The 18868-nt window shown below is 33.7% G+C and overlaps 1 protein-coding gene, 2 long non-coding RNA genes and 2 pseudogenes across 4 annotated transcripts; all 5 read right to left on the bottom strand.

Moving 5' to 3' along the window:
• Positions 1-209: 209 nt before the first annotated feature.
• On the bottom strand, positions 210-2051 carry LOC146900154 (uncharacterized). The gene is made up of 2 exons (XM_085736914.1): positions 966-2051; positions 210-350 (listed from the first exon to the last, which is right to left on the bottom strand). The coding sequence occupies exons 1-2, from the start codon at positions 2049-2051 to the stop codon at positions 210-212; spliced, it is 1227 nt and encodes a 408-aa protein (XP_085593040.1).
• A 5224-nt stretch (positions 2052-7275) lies between these two features.
• Positions 7276-9849, bottom strand: LOC146900153 (L-type lectin-domain containing receptor kinase IX.1 pseudogene; annotated as a pseudogene).
• Positions 9850-11531: 1682 nt separating this feature from the next.
• LOC146900152 (uncharacterized) lies at positions 11532-12782 on the bottom strand. Its single transcript, XR_015021991.1, has 2 exons — positions 12209-12782; positions 11532-11966 (listed from the first exon to the last, which is right to left on the bottom strand). It is a non-coding gene; the product is annotated as an uncharacterized LOC146900152 (long non-coding RNA).
• A 445-nt stretch (positions 12783-13227) lies between these two features.
• Positions 13228-14382, bottom strand: LOC146900151 (uncharacterized). Its single transcript, XR_015021992.1, has 2 exons — positions 13870-14382; positions 13228-13348 (listed from the first exon to the last, which is right to left on the bottom strand). It is a non-coding gene; the product is annotated as an uncharacterized LOC146900151 (long non-coding RNA).
• Positions 14383-15968: 1586 nt separating this feature from the next.
• On the bottom strand, positions 15969-18403 carry LOC146900150 (L-type lectin-domain containing receptor kinase IX.1 pseudogene; annotated as a pseudogene). The gene has a single exon (XR_015021990.1). The product of XR_015021990.1 is annotated as an L-type lectin-domain containing receptor kinase IX.1 pseudogene (transcript).
• Positions 18404-18868: the final 465 nt, after the last annotated feature.

Raw genomic sequence — 18868 nt, 5'->3', positions numbered from 1 at the left:
CTTCAAAGCCACTATCACATAATTGACTTATGCTTAGTAGATTGTGTTTTAAACCTTCAACATATTGAACATCTTCTATTTTAGCAAAATTATTTTTACCAATAATACCTTTACCTTTGATTTGACCTTTGTCATTATTACCAAAGGTTACTGCTCCCCCTTCTCCTTTTATGAAGGAGATAAAGCAGTGTTTGTCACCTGTCATATGTCTAGAACAGCCACTGTCCAAATACCATGGCTTTCTCTTTGCATTTTGAGAAGATTCCTGCATTTTGATTTAGTGGTTTCTTAGGTACCCCAGAGTCTGTGGGTCCTTCATTGTTAGTTTTCAATAGCTCAAGATGTTTAATCTTGAGAAAACAGTTAATATCTAAATGACCACTTCTTTTACAATATGCGCATTCTTTCTTTATAAAAGCATATGAGTGTTCTGGGTTATTTTTTATCATCCCCTTTTTATGAAAACAAAAGGACTCAATGTGTCCATTTTTGTTACAAAATGAACATTTCAATTTGCCTTTTCCTGATAAGAAAATATTTTCATATATTTTTTGATGTTTAGAGACATCAAAACCTACACCAGTATGATCAGTCATTCCTACTTGAGATCCTATAATTTTTTGAAATGTTTCAGTTGATTTAATAAAGAGAGTGAGATCATTTCTTAGACCTTTAACTTCATTTTTTAATAAAATATTTTCATTTGTTTTAGTGTTGATAGGATTTTGAGTTTTGCTAAGATCTTTATTTTTTCAGTTGCTTCAAAGTATGAGTCTTGCAAAATTTGAATGATTTTCTTTTGATCATTATTCATAGTTTGAAGTTTCTCTTTGTCTTCTTTTAATTCGTTGATTTCTTTTTTGCAAAGAATAACATTTATTTGTTAGAAAGTTTGAATCAAATAATAGAATGTCAATTGTGTTTTCTAATTCTTTGTTTAAAGGAGTTTTGTCGAATAGAATTACCTCTTCGTTATCTGAGTTTGCCATTAGGCATATGTTTGCTTCCTCCCCTTCTTCTGCTTGTGGTTCTTCAAGATCGTCCCACGTAATTAATGCAGATTTTTTGTAAGGAGTTTTTTGATTCTTTTTGTTTAGTGGACATTCATTTTTGTAGTGACCTTGCTTGTTGCATCCATAGCAGGTTACTTGACTCTTATCAACTTCCCTTTTTGAATTGTATCTTCTGTTTGGGAAGTATCTTTTTATCTGGTCTCTTCTCTTCATCATTCTTTGAATTTTCTTTGAGATTAGAGCTAATTCATCTTCTGCTTCTTCTTGAACAATCTGTTCTTCTTCGGTTTCTTTGTTTTCCTCACTTTGTGAGAATGATTCATCTGGATTGTCTTGAGTGGCTTGAGATTCTTTGAGGGCAATCATTTTTCCCTTCTTAATTGGTTTGTCTTCTTGAAGTAAGACTTCATGAGCTCGTAGTGTTCCAATGAGATCTTCTAAAGCCAAGGTATTCAAATCTTTGGCTTGAGTGATTGTTGTAACCATAGGTCTCCAAGTACTTGGGAGACATCTTAGTATTTTTCTTATTCTGTCATGAGGAGAATATATTTTTCCTAGTGACCTTAATTCATTGACTATGGAAGTGAATCTGGAATACATTTCATCAATGCTTTCCTCTTCATTCATTTCGAAAATTTCAAATTTTCTTACGCCAATATATATTCTTGTTTCTTTTACATGGCTTGTTCCTTCATGATGTATTTTTAAGGTATCCCAAATTTCTTTTGCTGTATTGCATTCATATATTCTTTCACTCTCTTCCATAGTTAATGAACATTGTAAAAAGAGCTGAGCTTTAGAGTTCAGGAGTACTCTCTTTTTATCATCATCAGTCCATGATGCCTCAGGTTTGATAGATACAATAGTTGTGACTGCATCAGTAGTTTGTGGTACAAAGTTGCCTTCAGTAACAACATTCCACATATTTATATCTTGAGATTTCAGGAATAATTCCATTTTCCCTTTCAAGAAGTAATAGTTCTTTCCATTGAATAATGGAGGTCTTGTGCAGGAGAGTCCTTCTGGTATGTAAGACATTGCTTCTTTCTGAATCTTTTTCTCTAACACGTGTTAAGTGTTTTTATCTTTTCGGAGACCGGGCTCTGATACCAATTGAAGTAGCAATAATTGTCGCAAGAAAGGGGGGGGGGGGGGGGGGGGGGGGGGTTGAATTTTGACCCTTTTAAATTTTAATTCTGAAAGAAAATAATTACTCAAGAAAATTCTTGGTAAGGGTTAAGCAGGTAATAATATAACTTAATAAATAATTACGTAATAAATAAACAGGACCAGAGAACTCTGGATTTATATAACTGGAATAAGTAAAATAATACAAGGACCAGAAGATTCTGAAATAAATAACTTAAATAAATAAAGTAGTAAAGTGACCAGAGTACTCTGGATATATGACTTAAATAAATAAAGCGATAAAGTGACCAGAGAACTCTGGATATACAACTGAAATAAATAAAGCGATAAAGTGACCAAAGAACTCTGGATATATAACTGAAATAAATAAAGCAATAAAGTGACCAGAGAACTCTGGATATATGAGAGAAATAAATAAAGCAATAGAAGGACCAGAGAGCTCTGGAGAGTTAGTTAGATGTGATAGTGTGTGAGATGTGTTAAACAAAAATAAAGAGATGAGAAAAGAAAGATCACACCAAAGATTTATCCTGGTTCACCAAAGCCGACTACTTCCAGTCCCCACACTTCGTGTGAGATTATCCACTATAGTATCCAGCTATCAGAAACTTCTGAATAGCACTATATTGTTGATCACACCAGATCAGTCCGATTACACTCTGTATTATCAACCTCAGCAGGCTTCTACAATTCTTTGCACACTAGCAAAAGAAAGGTTGGAATTTTCTATCTCAAAACTATTAAGCCCAATAGACTTTGAGAAATAAAACACACTTTGTATGGTGATTTGTTTTGGTAAAAGAAAAGATATCTCAAAAGAGATTTTACAAACACAAACTCAAATTGATAGAGAGACAAATAAATATAGTGATAGCTTGAGGAGTTTGTTTATGTTTGTTGAAGAGCTGTAGAGAGAATGAAGGCTTTTTGCTTTGAGAGAGATTGAAAGCTTTGTGTGTAAACTCTTGCCTTCCTTCTTCACAGCCTTCCCGTATTTATAGGGATAGAGAGACTTTATCCCCACTTCATAAAACAATTGTCATGCTTTAATTCAAATTTGATTTGAGCTCCAAAATGAAGCTTGGAAAGAAAGTATGACATTTTGCACTTGCAGAACGTTCTCTGTGTTCAGTTGTATTTGGCAGAAGCTTCACACGCTTTTGCTTAGCTTTGGTGAGCTGTTGAGAGTTGATAATTGCTTCCAGCAAGTTGATTAGACCTGGTGTGATCATGATGATGTCACATGCTTTACATCCAAGGTTTTCACTTTTCCAAAGATTCCTTCTTTTCCTTCCTTAATGGATTAAAATTCTTCTTTGGGCTTTTGGCATATTTTGTTCTCTTATGACCCATGTGCAATTAATATATCCTTTTTGCCATTTAAAGCCTTTTTAATCATATAGATCCTTTATGATTATTCTTGGTGAGACAAAGAGAATGACATTTATTCTTTAGCTTAATTATGCAAGTCTTGACTTTTAGCTCAAAAGCTCATATTTGTCCCTTGCATTGTTTGTTGCTTTGATGAAGATATCTTGTTATCATTGTGAGGTCAAAATGTTCTCATAAACGTTCTCATGAAACAATCTCACAAAAAGTATTAGTAGATAACAATTAAAATAAATGTGTTTGTTATAATTAAAATATAGGATGAAGATTTTGTTCTCGACAATAATAGTGTCATTATTCCCTTTATTATGACATTAAAACAACATGGTTGTTCTATATTACTTCTACATTTATTTTCTTTTCTCGTTTTTCATTTTTTTGTTTTGTCAAACTTTTCAACCCCTAAGGCATCGTTTGGCCTAGTATTTTTTTACCGTCTAAAAGGTACTTTAAAACAAAGTTAAAAATAAGGGTTTTAAGAAAGAAGTTAAAGTTGTTTGGTTACTTTATTATTTTTAGTTTTACGGCTATTTTTAAGTTAAAAGTTGTTTGCAAAATATTGTACAAAGCTTTGAATCTAATAGTTGATTTTTTCATTTTCAATTATATCCTGTAACAAATTTGGTTATAAGAATACTATATTTTTTTTTTGTCATTCAAAAAGATAAGAATTTATATTATATGATATTATATTTGTTACATTGTTCGTGTCATTGAAAAATATATGTATAGTTTTTTTTTTAATAAGAAAAAGATATGCATAGTTTGTTACAATATCCGTTGTCCAAAAGATATGTATAATTTGTTACTAACAAGTAGTTTTAAAGAAGCATTCAACAACTTTTGGCCAAAGCTCATTCCATTCAATTTTATGTATTCTAAAAAAAGTACTGTTTTTAGTAAGTATTTAATTGATATTGTGTTTGCCCTACCTTCTCCTTAAAAATGTAGAGAAGTAGAAAAAATGTCGGGCCAAATGGTACCTAAATATGGTGATTTGAAGGTTCCATGGCTTATGAAGATGTTGATTAAGTATGATTAAGTACTTAGTTATTCTAAATATGTGGGTTCACTGCTTAGTCAAAACTCTAGATTTTTGTTTATGAAATGTTTTTTATGTAGTTAGAGTGCTTGAGATCTCTGTGATAAGTCATTTTAATTTTTATGCAGTAAGAAAGGTTAAGCTTGGTAAAAAGTGATTTATTTTACCCTATTGTAGAAGTGATTGTAACTTGATAATATTTGTCATAATGCTGTTAAAAATGTATTCTCTATCAATTGTATAGTCTTATTTGATAATTCACTTGTGATCTCTTTGATAATAAGTATGATAGTCCCATTTTGTATTATAGTTACATATCATTGATTTAATTTGTGAGTGACAAAACTGCTAGTGCGAGTAAAATAGTGAGAATCCATTAAGTGACATAATCTGGAGAATTTCGTTAAAAAAAGTGAAATTATGTGGAAAATGGATAATAGTTCATTCATAGTTAAGGAGAATTGAGTCTAATTAGTCATTTCAAGAATTTACTTTAAAATATAGTAAACCAATTTCAAATTTGAATCATTTGGATTTTAATGATTTGTTATGTTTGTTGAGTAAAGAAATTTTAAGGGTGATTTTATGAATTATGTAATTTTAAAATTCAAAGTAGAACAAGAAAAAAATCATTTAAATTTAAAATAAATGATAATTTTTAGTGACAACCTCAACCCTAAGTAGAGGTCATTCATGTTTACCATGGTATTCTAAGAATTACTTTTGGTTTTTCTTTCTCTAATGGTTTTTCTTTCTCTGATTGTTTCCTTATTCTTTCCATCTTGATAACGTGACCGTTTTTATGTTATTTCAATCATCATGTATGAGAGTTCTGCAGAAAGCGTTCATGATGGATTCACAAACCCCAAGAACAAGGGTTATTCAGAAAAAATATATATACTATGAAGCAAGGTGATTCTTCAATTTCTTCTTATTACACCAAGATGAAAAAATTATGGCAAGAACTAGATAATTTCAGGTATATTCCTAGTAATAATTGTGTTGAGAATTATCATGTTATTACCAAGATACGTGAGTATATGGAATGTGATCAAGTAATTAGATTTTTGAAAGGGATGACCAATATTTTGTTGTACCAGCCCTGATCATGCTTATGGATCCTCGCCCCACCATAGCAAAGGTTTATTGATTGCTTCTTCAGCAAGAAAGCAACTTAGTTTATCTCTGGATGAATCTAAGATCCTTGTTCCTTCAGGAAATACTTCAAGAAATAGTTTTTCCTAGTTTCAATATTCTGGTAAAGGTCAATCCTCATGTGGCAGAGGTGATAGGGGAGGCAGAAACTATGGTGGTCGAGGTAAAGATATTAGGGTTGTTGCCATTGTGGCAGATCTGGACACACTGTAGACACGTGTTGGAAGAAACATGGCGTTCCTCCTCATTTTCAGCAATCTAGCATGGTCAATAATTGTTATTGGACAAGATGAACATGCACGTGTTGTAGCCTATGATGATGATACTCGTAACATAGATACTGGAAAGTTGTCAGTCACGTCAGAGCAACAAAAAATATTGCTAGCTCTTCTTCAAGGTTCAAACACATTGTCTTCTCATAGCGTGAATCCCCTAACAACAAATTCACCACTAGTTACTAGTATCATTTTCAAAATTCCTTCTTTGATTCAACCTAAAACTTTCATTCTTTTTGATACAGAGACCACAAATCACATTTGTAATTCGATAAAAAAAATTCAATGCTTGAAGCGAGTAAAACATATACATATCAAGTCACCTAGTGGCTCTATAGTATCAACTAGTTTAGCAGGAACCGTTATTTTTTACCAATAGATTTATCTTACCATGTTCTATATTTACCTGAATTCTCATTCAATCTCATTTCTGTACCTAAACTCACTCAACATATTTCTTGCCACTTAATTTTTGATAATTCTAAATGTTTGATACAAGACAATTTGTACACAGAAGATGATTGGTGCAGCTAGCTTGAACTATGGATGTATATTTTAGACTCACCTGCTAGCATCTTTTTCACATAGTTCTCATATCTCTGATAAATGCTTTGATTTAATTCATATGGATATACGGGGTCCTCTATCTGTAACCTCCGTGTTTGGTTTCAAACATTTTTTGACTTTGTGGATGATAAGTCAATGTTTACATAGATAGATCTCATGAAAATGAAGTTAGAAGCTTCAAATCTTAACAAATCTTTTGTAAAAATGGTTGAAGCACAGTTTAAATCCAAAATCAAATGCATTAGAAAAGATAATGGAAATGAATTTCTTATCAAAGATTTTTATTCTGAAAATGGCGGCATACGCTCAAACTTCCTGTGAAAATGGCTACTCTTAATATATTTTCATTTGAAGTTATTTTTAGATTTTTTGTTGATCCAAGTTTTAAAAAAAGAAAACAGGTTATTCCCATCACTATTAATCTCTTAATCTCATTAATTTGCATATTAAATAAAAAACATTTAATAGAAATACTAAATTAATTTTGTTCAGGATAAAATACTACATTAATGTTGATATGTTAAAAATAGTTATGAGTTTTCAAAATTTTATCATATCGACTTTTTCATATCGATATTTACAAAAAAATTCTCGCAGATATAAGCACATAAAATTTCTCGCAGGTTATTCCAATTTAAAATCAGTGATGCAAATAGAAGTTTTATATAGGAGGTCTAATGTTCGATCTTTGTTAATAGTATTTTTCTCTCCCTGATAAATTAACGACCGACATTTATCTCTAAAAAACATGGCACAAACATATCATAACCATAAATGTACGATAAGTGATAAACTAATGGGGAAAAAAGGGATGGAAACATAGATCATTGGCAAAGTTTAAATTAACGACCATTCTCTAGGCTCGTGGTTATGGAAGCTTCTTCTGAGCTTATAGGTGTTGCAGGAGCAAGATAAGTTGCAACAGGCTTCTTTGGTGGAAGATTTGGCAAGGCAACCTCAAAATTAAGCACTTGAATTGCTTGTCTAATTGTTGGTCTAAGATTTACATCAGGATGAGCACACCATAATCCAACAATCAACAAACACTCTGCTTGTTTCACATCAAAATCCTTTTGCAAATTCTCATCTATGGTCACAAGTAGTTCTCCTCTTCCATAATGATCCCAAACCCACTCAATCAACCCCTTATCTTCATCTTGTTCCTTCATTACTTCAACAGCTTTCCTTCCAGTTGTGATCTCCAAGACAACAACCCCAAAACTATATACATCCGACTCTTTCCTAGCCTTACCTGTACTTGCGTATTCTGGCGCCAAATAGCCCAAGGTTCCGGCCACCACTGTTGTTTGGGGTCCAATCTCATGGTCTATTAGCTTAGCCAATCCAAAGTCACCAAGCTTAACATTGAAACTAGAATCTAGCATAACATTACTTGATTTAATATCCCTATGTACCACACACCTCTCCCATTCTTCATGTAGATAAAGCACACCAGAGGCCAAGCCAAGTGCTATTTTGTGCCTTACAATCCAAGGAAGAGGTGTTCTTTTACCAAATAAATGAGAATCAAGACTACCATTTGGCATGAACTCATAAATAAGTAAAAACTCACCTTTGTCATGGCACCAACCTAAGAGCTTCACAAGATTCCTATGTCTCAGTTGACTAATGACTTTAACTTCAGTTACATACTCTTTCTTACCTTCTCTTGACCCTCTTGATATTTTCTTCACAGCAACTTGTAAATCTAAATCAGCAAAGTAACCTTTATAAACCACTCCAAACCCACCTTGACCTAACTTTCGATCGCTGGTGAAGTTGTTGGTTACCAAATCAAGTTCTTCATAGGTAAACCTTCTGGGCCCTGCTCCTCTTTCAAGGTCATGATTCATTGAGGTTAAATGAATAACATCTTCTTTTTGCATTTTACTTCTCTTTATTTTCCTACGAAGTATTACATATGCTACCAATGCTCCCACCCCTATAATTACAACCCCTAAAGAGACTGTTAGTATTATAACTAATCTTGTCTCTTTATTATCATCACTTTTCTCCAAAGTGGAATTAAATTCCCATGACAAAAGAGTATTTAATTCTCTTATTTTACCTATTGAAGCAGAAAATCCTATGGTAACCCACTCAGGCAAAACCTTAATTAAATCAATTTCATATGAAAGGCTAGTTTTCTCTTGAGGATTAGAAGTTCTTTGGTATTTCCAAGATACTGTCAAATTTTTGGTTGTAGAATTGAAACTAATCCATACCTCAGCAATGTCTCCACTATGTAAACTTGCATTCCAAGGTGTTGACACCGATGAAATGATTGAATTAATGTTGATTCCCACATGCTCCGTTGTCTCACCCCATTTACCATTTGTATAAGAGTCAAACTCCACTAGAACAATTTGATTACTACTAGATGAAACCTTGGTTGTGAAGTTAAATAGGCCCATAAAGCCAGTAGCTGAATTTGGTGGGATATCAAAACCAAAAGGAGTCATGAAAAATTCAAGTCCATGACTGTTGGATATAGAAAGGTTTAACGTGGAAAAGAATATGTTATGTGAACAGCATGAAAGGGATATTTTTATTGAATGATAACCATCATATTTATACATAAAGAAAAGCCTAAAATAATGCATAAAGAAACTACTATTTGAAAACTAAATGCCTAAAAACTGGTAACAAATAGAGCATATCAGAGAGTTCCTAACAATAACATAAAAAGATAATGGATCCTAAAAATTAGGATCTTAAAACAGTAGTTTCATAGTCATCCAGTCAACACTCCTCCTTGACTCTGAAACTGCATACACCAAGCATTTGTGTCAAGAATTCATATCTAACTTTGTCATATCCTTCTGGTTCCATGACAGCAACATTGCACCTTTGGTAGATGTCTGAAAGTGATCTAGTTCCTCTAACAGTTTCATCATCAACATCTTCATTCTCCTCCTGAAATTCAAACTTCTCACAATCTTCCCAATTCCAACTATTTGACTCAAGAAATTTGACATCTCTGCTAACAATTACTTTGTTGCTTTGTGAAAGATAGATTCTATAGACTTTTGAAGATGAGCTATAGCCTACAAAAATTTCAGGTTCTGCTTTCTTCTTGATTTGTTCAAGGACAGCATCCAAGTTTAAAGATCTCTTCTTTGTCGTAGTTTTTGCAGTAGAGTTAGGCTTGCTTTTAAAACTGCTAATAACGTTATTGGACACTCCTTTATTCATTTGTTCCCATATGGCATCAACTTGTGCTTTTACTTCAGTAACATCCTGTTTTGGTTCCAGGCTTTCCCCTGAAACAGGTTCTTTGACAGATTTTGCAGAGTTTCCATTGATTGTATCGACGGAACTCATCACTCCCGCAGAGTTCACGATAGATGGATGGTGGAGGAACGCAACACCAACCTGAATCCTTCCTTCCTTGTTTACAGCAGCATGTTGTTCCTCATTTATCAAATCCAAGGCAAAGCTCTTGCCTTTCATTTGAACATTGACCATTTCTATGTTGTTTGCATCTTTAATCACACATTTTTTATCCTCAAACAACACCTTATAACCATTCTCTAGCAGTTGAGTAACACTCAAAAGGTTTTGATTAATTTTAGGAACATATAAGACATCAGAAATTAGTTTCAAACCTGAAAGGCTTTCAATTGCAACCGTTCCCTTGCCTTTTACTTCGATAAGTGCGCCATTTCCAATTCTGACTTTGGAAATAGTTGTCTCGTGCAGATCATTAAAGAGCTCACGATCATAAGTCATGTGGTTTGTGCAACCACTATCTATAAGCCAACTCTCTCGAGTGGTGTTGGTGGCAAAGCATGATGCTACAAAGAGTTGCACCTCCAAAGTTTGATCTTCAACAGCCTTAGCTTCTCCCTGATGCTGAGCCTTGCATATTCTTTCCACATGTCCTAACTGACCACACTTGTGACATTTTACGTCTGGTCTCCACCAACATCTGTCTGGTGTATGGTTATTTTTTTTGCAGTATGGACATGGTGAAAAGAGACTTGTATTGCTGCTCTGGTTTCTTTTCTCATTCCTTCCACCATTGTAGTTCTTTAATTTAGCTTGTAATGCTCCTTCTACTGAACCTTCAGACCTTATCATTCTTCTTTGTTCTTGGGCTTGCATAGCATTTACAAGCTCTGCCACGGTAAGCTTTAACATGTCCTTGGTATTTTCCAAGGAAGTGATAGTTGCTTCAAATCTTTCCGGGACAGTCACGAGAATTTTCTGAACTATTCTTGAATCAGATAATTCAGAACCAAGCAATCTTACTTTGTTAGCAATGCTAATAAGTTTATTTGCATACTCTTTAATTGTTTCAGACTCCTTCATCTTTTGCATCTCAAATTCTCGGATCAAATTAAGTGCTTGCATCCCCCTAATTCTTTCATCTCCTTCATATTCAGTTTTGAGGAAATTCCATATTTCAAATGCTGATTTGATGGTCATAATTCTGGTGAAGATTTCTTCTGAGACAGCAGCAAACAAAGTAGCCCTTGCACTACAAGAATTTTGGTTATTACTGGTGGAAATAATCCCCCAGTAATGCAAAAAATCCCTCAGTAATACGCATTACTGGCGGATTTGAGTCCCTCAGTAATATGAGCGTCAGAAATGTTACTGGCGGAATTTTCCCTCAGTAATGGAGTGGGAGTTCTGACAAAGCATTACTGAGGGATTATTCCGCCAGTAATTACTGACGGAACAATTCCGTCAGTAATTACTGACGGAATAATCCCTCAGTAATGCACAATCAACTTCCTTCTAGTATTACTGACGGATTTATCAGCCAATAATGTTTTTGCAGATCTGCATTACTGACAGAATTTTCCGCCAGTAATGCACTTTCCACCTTTTTTATTTTGTTACATCACTTTTTTATTTTAATTAAAGATATAAAATTAATTAAACGCAAATAAATTAAAGGAAAAAAATTAAACATAATAAGACACAAATTAATTAAACTAAAAGAATAAACTAATTATTATAAATAGTTTTTGTACAAAATCATAAATATTTCAATAATATTCATACATGTGAATTTTGCAGCAACTACTATTTCAATTAATCAAGTGGTGAAGAACTTTGGTATGATAGACAACACCTAATATATTTGTCTACGTGAATGATGGCTTGTTGAAATATCCCGTGAAATATCCATACGCATAACGCAAATATCCATACGCGTAACGCCCCAGACCAAATAGGAAGCTAAGAACAGAACAGCCCTTCTCAAGACAACAAGGGGAAAAAAAACAGCACCAGGCAAAAACAATTGAGTATCCTATCCTAACTTCAGCATAGTTTCTGCCACACACTGCTAAATGAACCTTATCTGCAAACTTGTAGCAAAGCTGAAGAATACTCACCCGCGCTTTGAGCCACCAATATAACCTATAAATAAAACACTCTATTTAATCAATCAACATTCATCATATCTAACATCAACTAATTTGAAACACACTGAATGTATTGCACAAAGACAGAGAAATCTTATAAATAGTCACACAAGTAAGAATCCACAATTTCATTTGTTGGTTTTCAGTTTGCAGTATCCACACAGTCTTATAGTTTGTGTTCCATTTGAAAGAACAGAGATTAAAAGATAGGAATCTAATTCACAAAACAGAACCTACCTTTGGTTCCAAATTGCAATGTATTAAGCTTTTCTTTTATTACTTGCTTTCACCAGAAACAATGTAGAAAGCTTTTCTTTTTAACTTGTTTTCCCCAATCTGAAACAATAACCGCAGTTATTAGAATAAATTTTTAGCAAATATTGAAAGGAAATAAGATCAGAAGGATGACCTATGGACCACTGAAACCCGATAACCTCCGCTTAATTTTTATAATAACCTCGGCAAAAAGTGGAAAAAGAGAGGACATAACTAGAATTAGAAATATGTGTATTGTAAGATACTAATAACCATGTTTACAATTTGTTTCTTTTCCTAACTTTCTATCTTCTAGCCATGAGAGAACAAATCACACTTTCTCTCCATAAGTATTAGTTAAACTTAAAAATTCAGCGCTACTACTCTTATATCAATATATAGATTAACTGTGCCACGTAGAGAAAAAAGACATCATAAGTACTACTCCATAAGTATTACTTTCATGACCTTAAAAAGACATCATACATTTAGCATAAAAAAAAATCACTAGCATATTTTAATTCATCAGGACATTGAAAGGCAATAAGATCTAGAGGAAGACCTGTAGGCTTGCTTCTTATCATTCTGAGGCTTGCTTCTTAATGCATTGTCCACACATCCAAGTTTCATATACATATCTATAAGTGTCGTTCCAAGAATGACGTTGACATACAAATTATTTTGGCCTATAAATGCATAAACTCGTTTGCTCATGTCTATAGCTGACACTCTGTAAAGTAGTCTCATCCGGTCAAATTCCAAGGATATGCATTTACTGAAACAAAGCCATAGCCTCTGAGAAACATCAATGTTGAGCATAACCCAATATCATAGCACTCCAAGATAAAGTATCCTTCTCAAGTAACCAAAAATCTGCATTCACCATTCTACAAAATATACAAATCACGGTTAATAGGATAAGTTAACTAGTCAAAAAACAAAAGTTCTTGTAAACTTTATACCAGCAGGAAATTTAAAAAATCATAAATTAGAATCATAAATCACCAGAAAAAGTACTCCATTTCATTATAGATTTCAATACATATAAAACTGAACTAACATAACAGGTCAAAATACTAGGTGGATTATGGCAGGTACATGGCCAGTGGTGGTTGTCCTTTTCTGTGTTAGAAACATAGCAGACATGAACAACACAAGCAGGAAAATGCAGAAAAACCAAAGATATGTCAGAGTAACCTTTAGTCACACAAACATAAACTAAGAACAAATACTTATGTACTTAGAAGAAGCAACTGATCATTGACAACATGTGTATCTGTCAAACAAAATACAGGCTTATTAACAAAATACCACTGTCACAGACACCACAAGTGATAGCATAACAACTCCAACATGCTCTAATGATTTAGCTAAATCAACCACTGTCCTAACAGAGCATTCTAGCAACATATAATTTGGATATAGAAAATTCCAAAGGCATTAATCCTATTCCTCCATACCATGAAATGAGCCTCGACACAATAGCTTCAGAATTCTATATAGAAAATTCCAAAGGCATTATTCTATCTTCTTCTCTCCTACTTGTGTGAATTGAAAAATTAACAAAATCAAAGAAATTAACAAAACAAACCACTAAAATCAACAAAAAAGCTCAGAATTCTATAAAAAAAAAAGAGATTAACCTGCAAAGATTGGGTCACAGTTGGATGGTGAAACGAACAGCTGGTTGCAGTTGGGTCGCAGCTGGGTAAAGAAAAGCACGATTCAAGGTGAACCACCGACTTGGGAGAGAAATGCGAACCACCGTGTTGGGAGAGAAGTGAGAAAAAGAAAAACACGATTCTAAGGTGATATTAAAAGGATTTAGGGTGAGATTGAAGAAACCCTTTCTTCACTATTGAAGAAACACGATTAAGGTGAGAAAAAAATGATTCAGGGAACAATTATTGAATGCAAGTGAGAAGGCATGGTGATGAAATTGAAGGTTAGGTTTCAAGAAATTGGATGTTTGAGAGTGAGATTGAAGATTAGAAATTAGAAATTTGGGAAAGTGAGATTAGAATTTGAGTTTTAGGGTTTTGGTAAAGTGAGAGAGAAAGCGGGAGTCTCTGAAAAAATTTGGGCCAAAAGGGACTTAAAGAGATGATTAAACTACATTACATTACTGGCGGATTTGGTTGCAATACTGACGGATTGTTTGCTTTAATTACTGGCGGATTGGAAGCGTTATTGACGGATTCTTAAATAACAACATTACTGGCGGATCTTTTGAATTACCGACGGATTATATAATTCAGTTATACTATTACTGACGGATTATATCCCTCAGTAAATGTGTGTTTACATTATTGGCGGATTATATCCCTCAGTAATAATTCGTAGGTTCTTTATTATTAATACTGACGGATTTATCCGTCAGAAATGTAACTCACTGAATTATTGTGGGATTTTTCCGTCAGTAACGTTATTGAGGGTTTTTTGGATGTTACTGAAGGTTTATTCCGCCAGTAATTACTGAGGGCCTAAATCCCCCAATAATACAATTTTGAATTGGTTAGTAAATTGGGGAATTCTTGTAGTGTTGCTTTTGACTTTCTTGTTTTCCTTTCCTTGTGATTTTTTATCTGAGCCATTGTTGGATTGTCTGACAAAGGAAGAACTTCGTAGTCCTCCTCAACAGCTTCCCAGAGGTCATTTGCCTCTAAATACGCCTCCATCCTTGCTGCCCATATATGATAGTTTTCACCATCAAACACAGGTAATGGTAGGGCTTTGTAGGATGTTTCAGAATCCATCTGTTTGATGAATTGAAAATAGTGTTTAAGCTTTTATGGTGGGTTTCACTCACTTCACTCACAAGTCCCTCCAAGAAGAAGGCTCTAGATACCAATTTGTTGGATATAGAAAGGTTTAACGTGGAAAAGAATATGTTATGTGAACAGCATGAAAGGGATATTTTTATTGAATGATAACCATCATATTTATACATAAAGAAAAGCCTAAAATAATGCATAAAGAAACTACTATTTGAAAACTAAATGCCTAAAAACTGGTAACAAATAGAGCATATCAGAGAGTTCCTAACAATAACATAAAAAGATAATGGATCCTAAAAATTAGGATCTTAAAACAGTAGTTTCATAGTCATCCAGTCAACAATGACCATATTCAGAAGCATTTTGAGTGTCAATGATAAAAGTGTAATGGGTTTTGAAATCAGTGACTTGACCTGTTTTTGAATCCCAAAGTAACACCTCTTTGGAATACATGGCCCGTCCAACTTGAAATGGATACTTTTCAATTTCATAAATGTTAAAATCAACTTTTCCATTTCGTGTGCTGAACCTTGGTAGAGTATGTTTGCATCATTAGGATTAAAATTGGTAATCTGGAAGTGAATTGAATTTGAAGGGAAAGTAAAGAAAATAAATGCGAAGAAGAAAAGGGAAACGATATAGAAACTAGGAGCCATGAGTTGAACTGCATACATTTCTTGAGTTGTAAGCATATATATAAATATAAATAAATATTATATGATTAGCAATGAATAGTAAAAGAAAGAAGGCAATGAAAACAAATCTAACGGTACAAAACAACATACGTTGACATTTGTGTATATATACCCAACTTTTCACTCTTTGAAAAGTAACGTCAATGAGATGAATATGTTTCCAATTCCAACTTCGAAACATTTTATATAGATTAAGAGATCGTAAAGAGGGATCATGAAATAGGAAATTATATAGATACTGAAAAGAGGCAATCAAAGAACCAACATGTCCACAACAACATAGTCAACTTTACCTTCTTAGTCCAATTCAGGATCTCTGACTCAATAATAATAATATATAGTATTTTACAAACACACTATTTTCAAATTCAAACTTCAAACATTACGTAGACAAATATATCATAATAATGACTTTTACGAAAATAAATAATGGAAGAAAAGCAAGGACACCAAAATGAGTTCATTGACGAAGTATCAACTAACGACCGTCTTGAAGGCTTGTAGTTATGGAAGTTTTTAAAGAGGTTAAGAGTGGTGGAGGAGCATGATAGGTTGCAACTGGTCTCTTAGGTGGCAAAATTGGCATGGAAACCTCAAAATTAAGCACTTGAATTAATTGTCTAATTGATGGTCTTAGATTTACATCAGGATGAACACACCATAAACCAACAATCAACAAACACACTACTTGTTTCGCATCAAAATCCTTTTCCAAATTCTCATCCATGGTCACAAGTATTTCTTCTCTTCCATAATGATCCCAAACCCACTCAATCAATCCCTTATCTCCATCTTTGTCCTCCATAACTTCAACGGCTTTCCTTCCAGTTGTGATCTCCAAGACGACAACCCCAAAGCTGTAGACATCAGATTCTTTGCTAGCCTTACCTGTACTTATATATTCCGGAGCCAAATAGCCGAAGGTTCCAGCAATCACTGTTGTTTGAGGCCCAAGTTCATGGTCTATTAATTTAGCCAACCCAAAATCACCAAGCTTGACATTGAAACTAGAATCTAACATAACATTACTTGATTTAATATCCCTATGTACCACACATTTTTCCCATTCTTCATGTAAATAAAGCACACCAGATGCCAATTCAAGTGCTATTTTGTGCCTTACACTCCAAGGAAGAGGTGTTCTTTTACCAAATAAATGAGAATCAAGGCTACCATTTGACATAAACTCGTAAACAAGAAGAAACTTACCTTTTTCATGGCACCAACCTAACAACTTCACAAGATTCCGGTGTCTCAATGGGCTAATGACTTTAACTTCAGTTATATACTCTTTCTTCCCTTGTCTAGATCCCTTCGATATTTTCTTCACAGCAACCGGTAAATCTGGATCAAAAAAGTTACCTTTATATACAGCTCCAAAACCACCTTGACCCAACTTTCTATCCCTTGAGAAGTTATTAGTGGCTAAATTAAGTTCTTTGTAGGTGAACCTCCTTGGCCCTGCTCCTCTTTCAAGGTCGACATTCATTGAGGTTAAACTCATAGCCTCTTCGCATTCTTTTTTTCTTCTCTTTGTCTTTCTCCAAAATAATGCATATGCGGCAATTGCTCCCACTACTGCAACCCCACCAAACATCAAAAGTAATATTGTTTTTCTTGATATACCATCATCGCTTTTGTTCAAACTGGATTCGAATTCCCATGACAGTAGTTTGTTTAATTCTCCAACGGAACCTGTTGAAGCAGAAAATCCAACTGTAACCCATTCAGGTAGAACCTTCATCAAATCAATTCGATATGAAAGATTAGTTTTTTCTTGAGGATTAAAGGTGGTTTGATATTCCCAAGATACAGTTAAATTTTTGGTTGTTGAATTGTAGCTAATCCATACTTCAGCAATGTCTCCACTATGTAAACTAGGATTCCAAGGTGTTGATATTGATGATTTGATTGAATTATTGTTGATTCCCACATGTTGTGTTGTCTCATACCATTCAACATTTGGGTATGAATCAAACTCCACATGAACAATTTGGTTACTAGATGATGAAACCATTGTTGTGGTGTTAAATAGGCCCATCAAGCCACCAGCAGAATTGGGTGGAATTTCAATTCCCACCAGAACAAGGAAAAACGCTATTCCATGACCATATGTAGTACGATTTTGAGTGTCGATGATAAACGTGTAATGAGTTTTAAAGTCAGCGAGTTGACCTGTGGCTGATTCCCATAGCAATACCTTTTTGGCATACTCGACCCTTCCAACTCGACTCGAATAATCGTCATTTATGTTGAAATTAATTTGTCCGTCACTAGGTCTTGCAGATCCTAGGCAGACAACGATACTATCATCAGGATAAAAACTAGGAATTTTGAAGTGTAATGAATTAGTCGGAAAAATGAAGAAAATAAATGAGAGTAAGGAGAAAGGAAACATATAGAAATTGGGAGGCATGCTTAGAGTTGTTAAGAAATCAGAAACGATAAGCTTGGACAATGCATCAATGACCTTCTACATATAAATCCTTTGTTAAAAATATTGCAACAGTGACAGCTACATAAAAGAAAAAATAAGTTCATAATTGAATTTGACTTGTTCAATCAAAATGAATGGAAAGACTTTCTTTCTCGGAAATAACTGACATAATAAAAACACATGATTAAATATAGTGTTTTATTTTTCACGAAATGAAACTAATATCATTTCACTTTCAATAGGACGTAACATGAGAAATACAGTTAGGAACATGATAGAAGAGGTAAGACAATCTATATCTAGAGCTACCAATTTTTTTTATTACAATAAATTTTCAATTTAGTCTCTAAATTATTATTCTTATTTGACCGATGATCTAGGAAAACAATAGAGTCCCTAAACTATTTTAAATCAATCAATTTAGTCCTTCAACTACTTTTAGAGTTAGCAGATAGAATGCTAGCTTAGGCAGTAAATTGATTGATGGAGAATTGTTTACAGACTATTTTTTATATTCACTACAACAAAAATATGTTTAAGCAACGAAAGGTAGTTACAAATAAACACTCGAGAAATTTACCTATGAGATGCATAACTAACACAAGAGAGTTTATAGATGTGGCGGAAACATCAACAAACTTGTCTTCAAGCTCCCCCTAACCCTCTAATGGTAACTCTTACTCTCTCTTTGCCCTCCCTCTATTTTGGTTTGGTTTTACAATGGTTAATTATA

Source organism: Medicago sativa, chromosome 8, assembly GCF_051527215.1.
Source record: "Medicago sativa cultivar Bolivia chromosome 8, Bolivia_mono, whole genome shotgun sequence".
In the NCBI taxonomy this organism is placed as follows: domain Eukaryota; kingdom Viridiplantae; phylum Streptophyta; class Magnoliopsida; order Fabales; family Fabaceae; genus Medicago; species Medicago sativa.
This window is presented reverse-complemented; position numbering and strand designations above follow the sequence as displayed.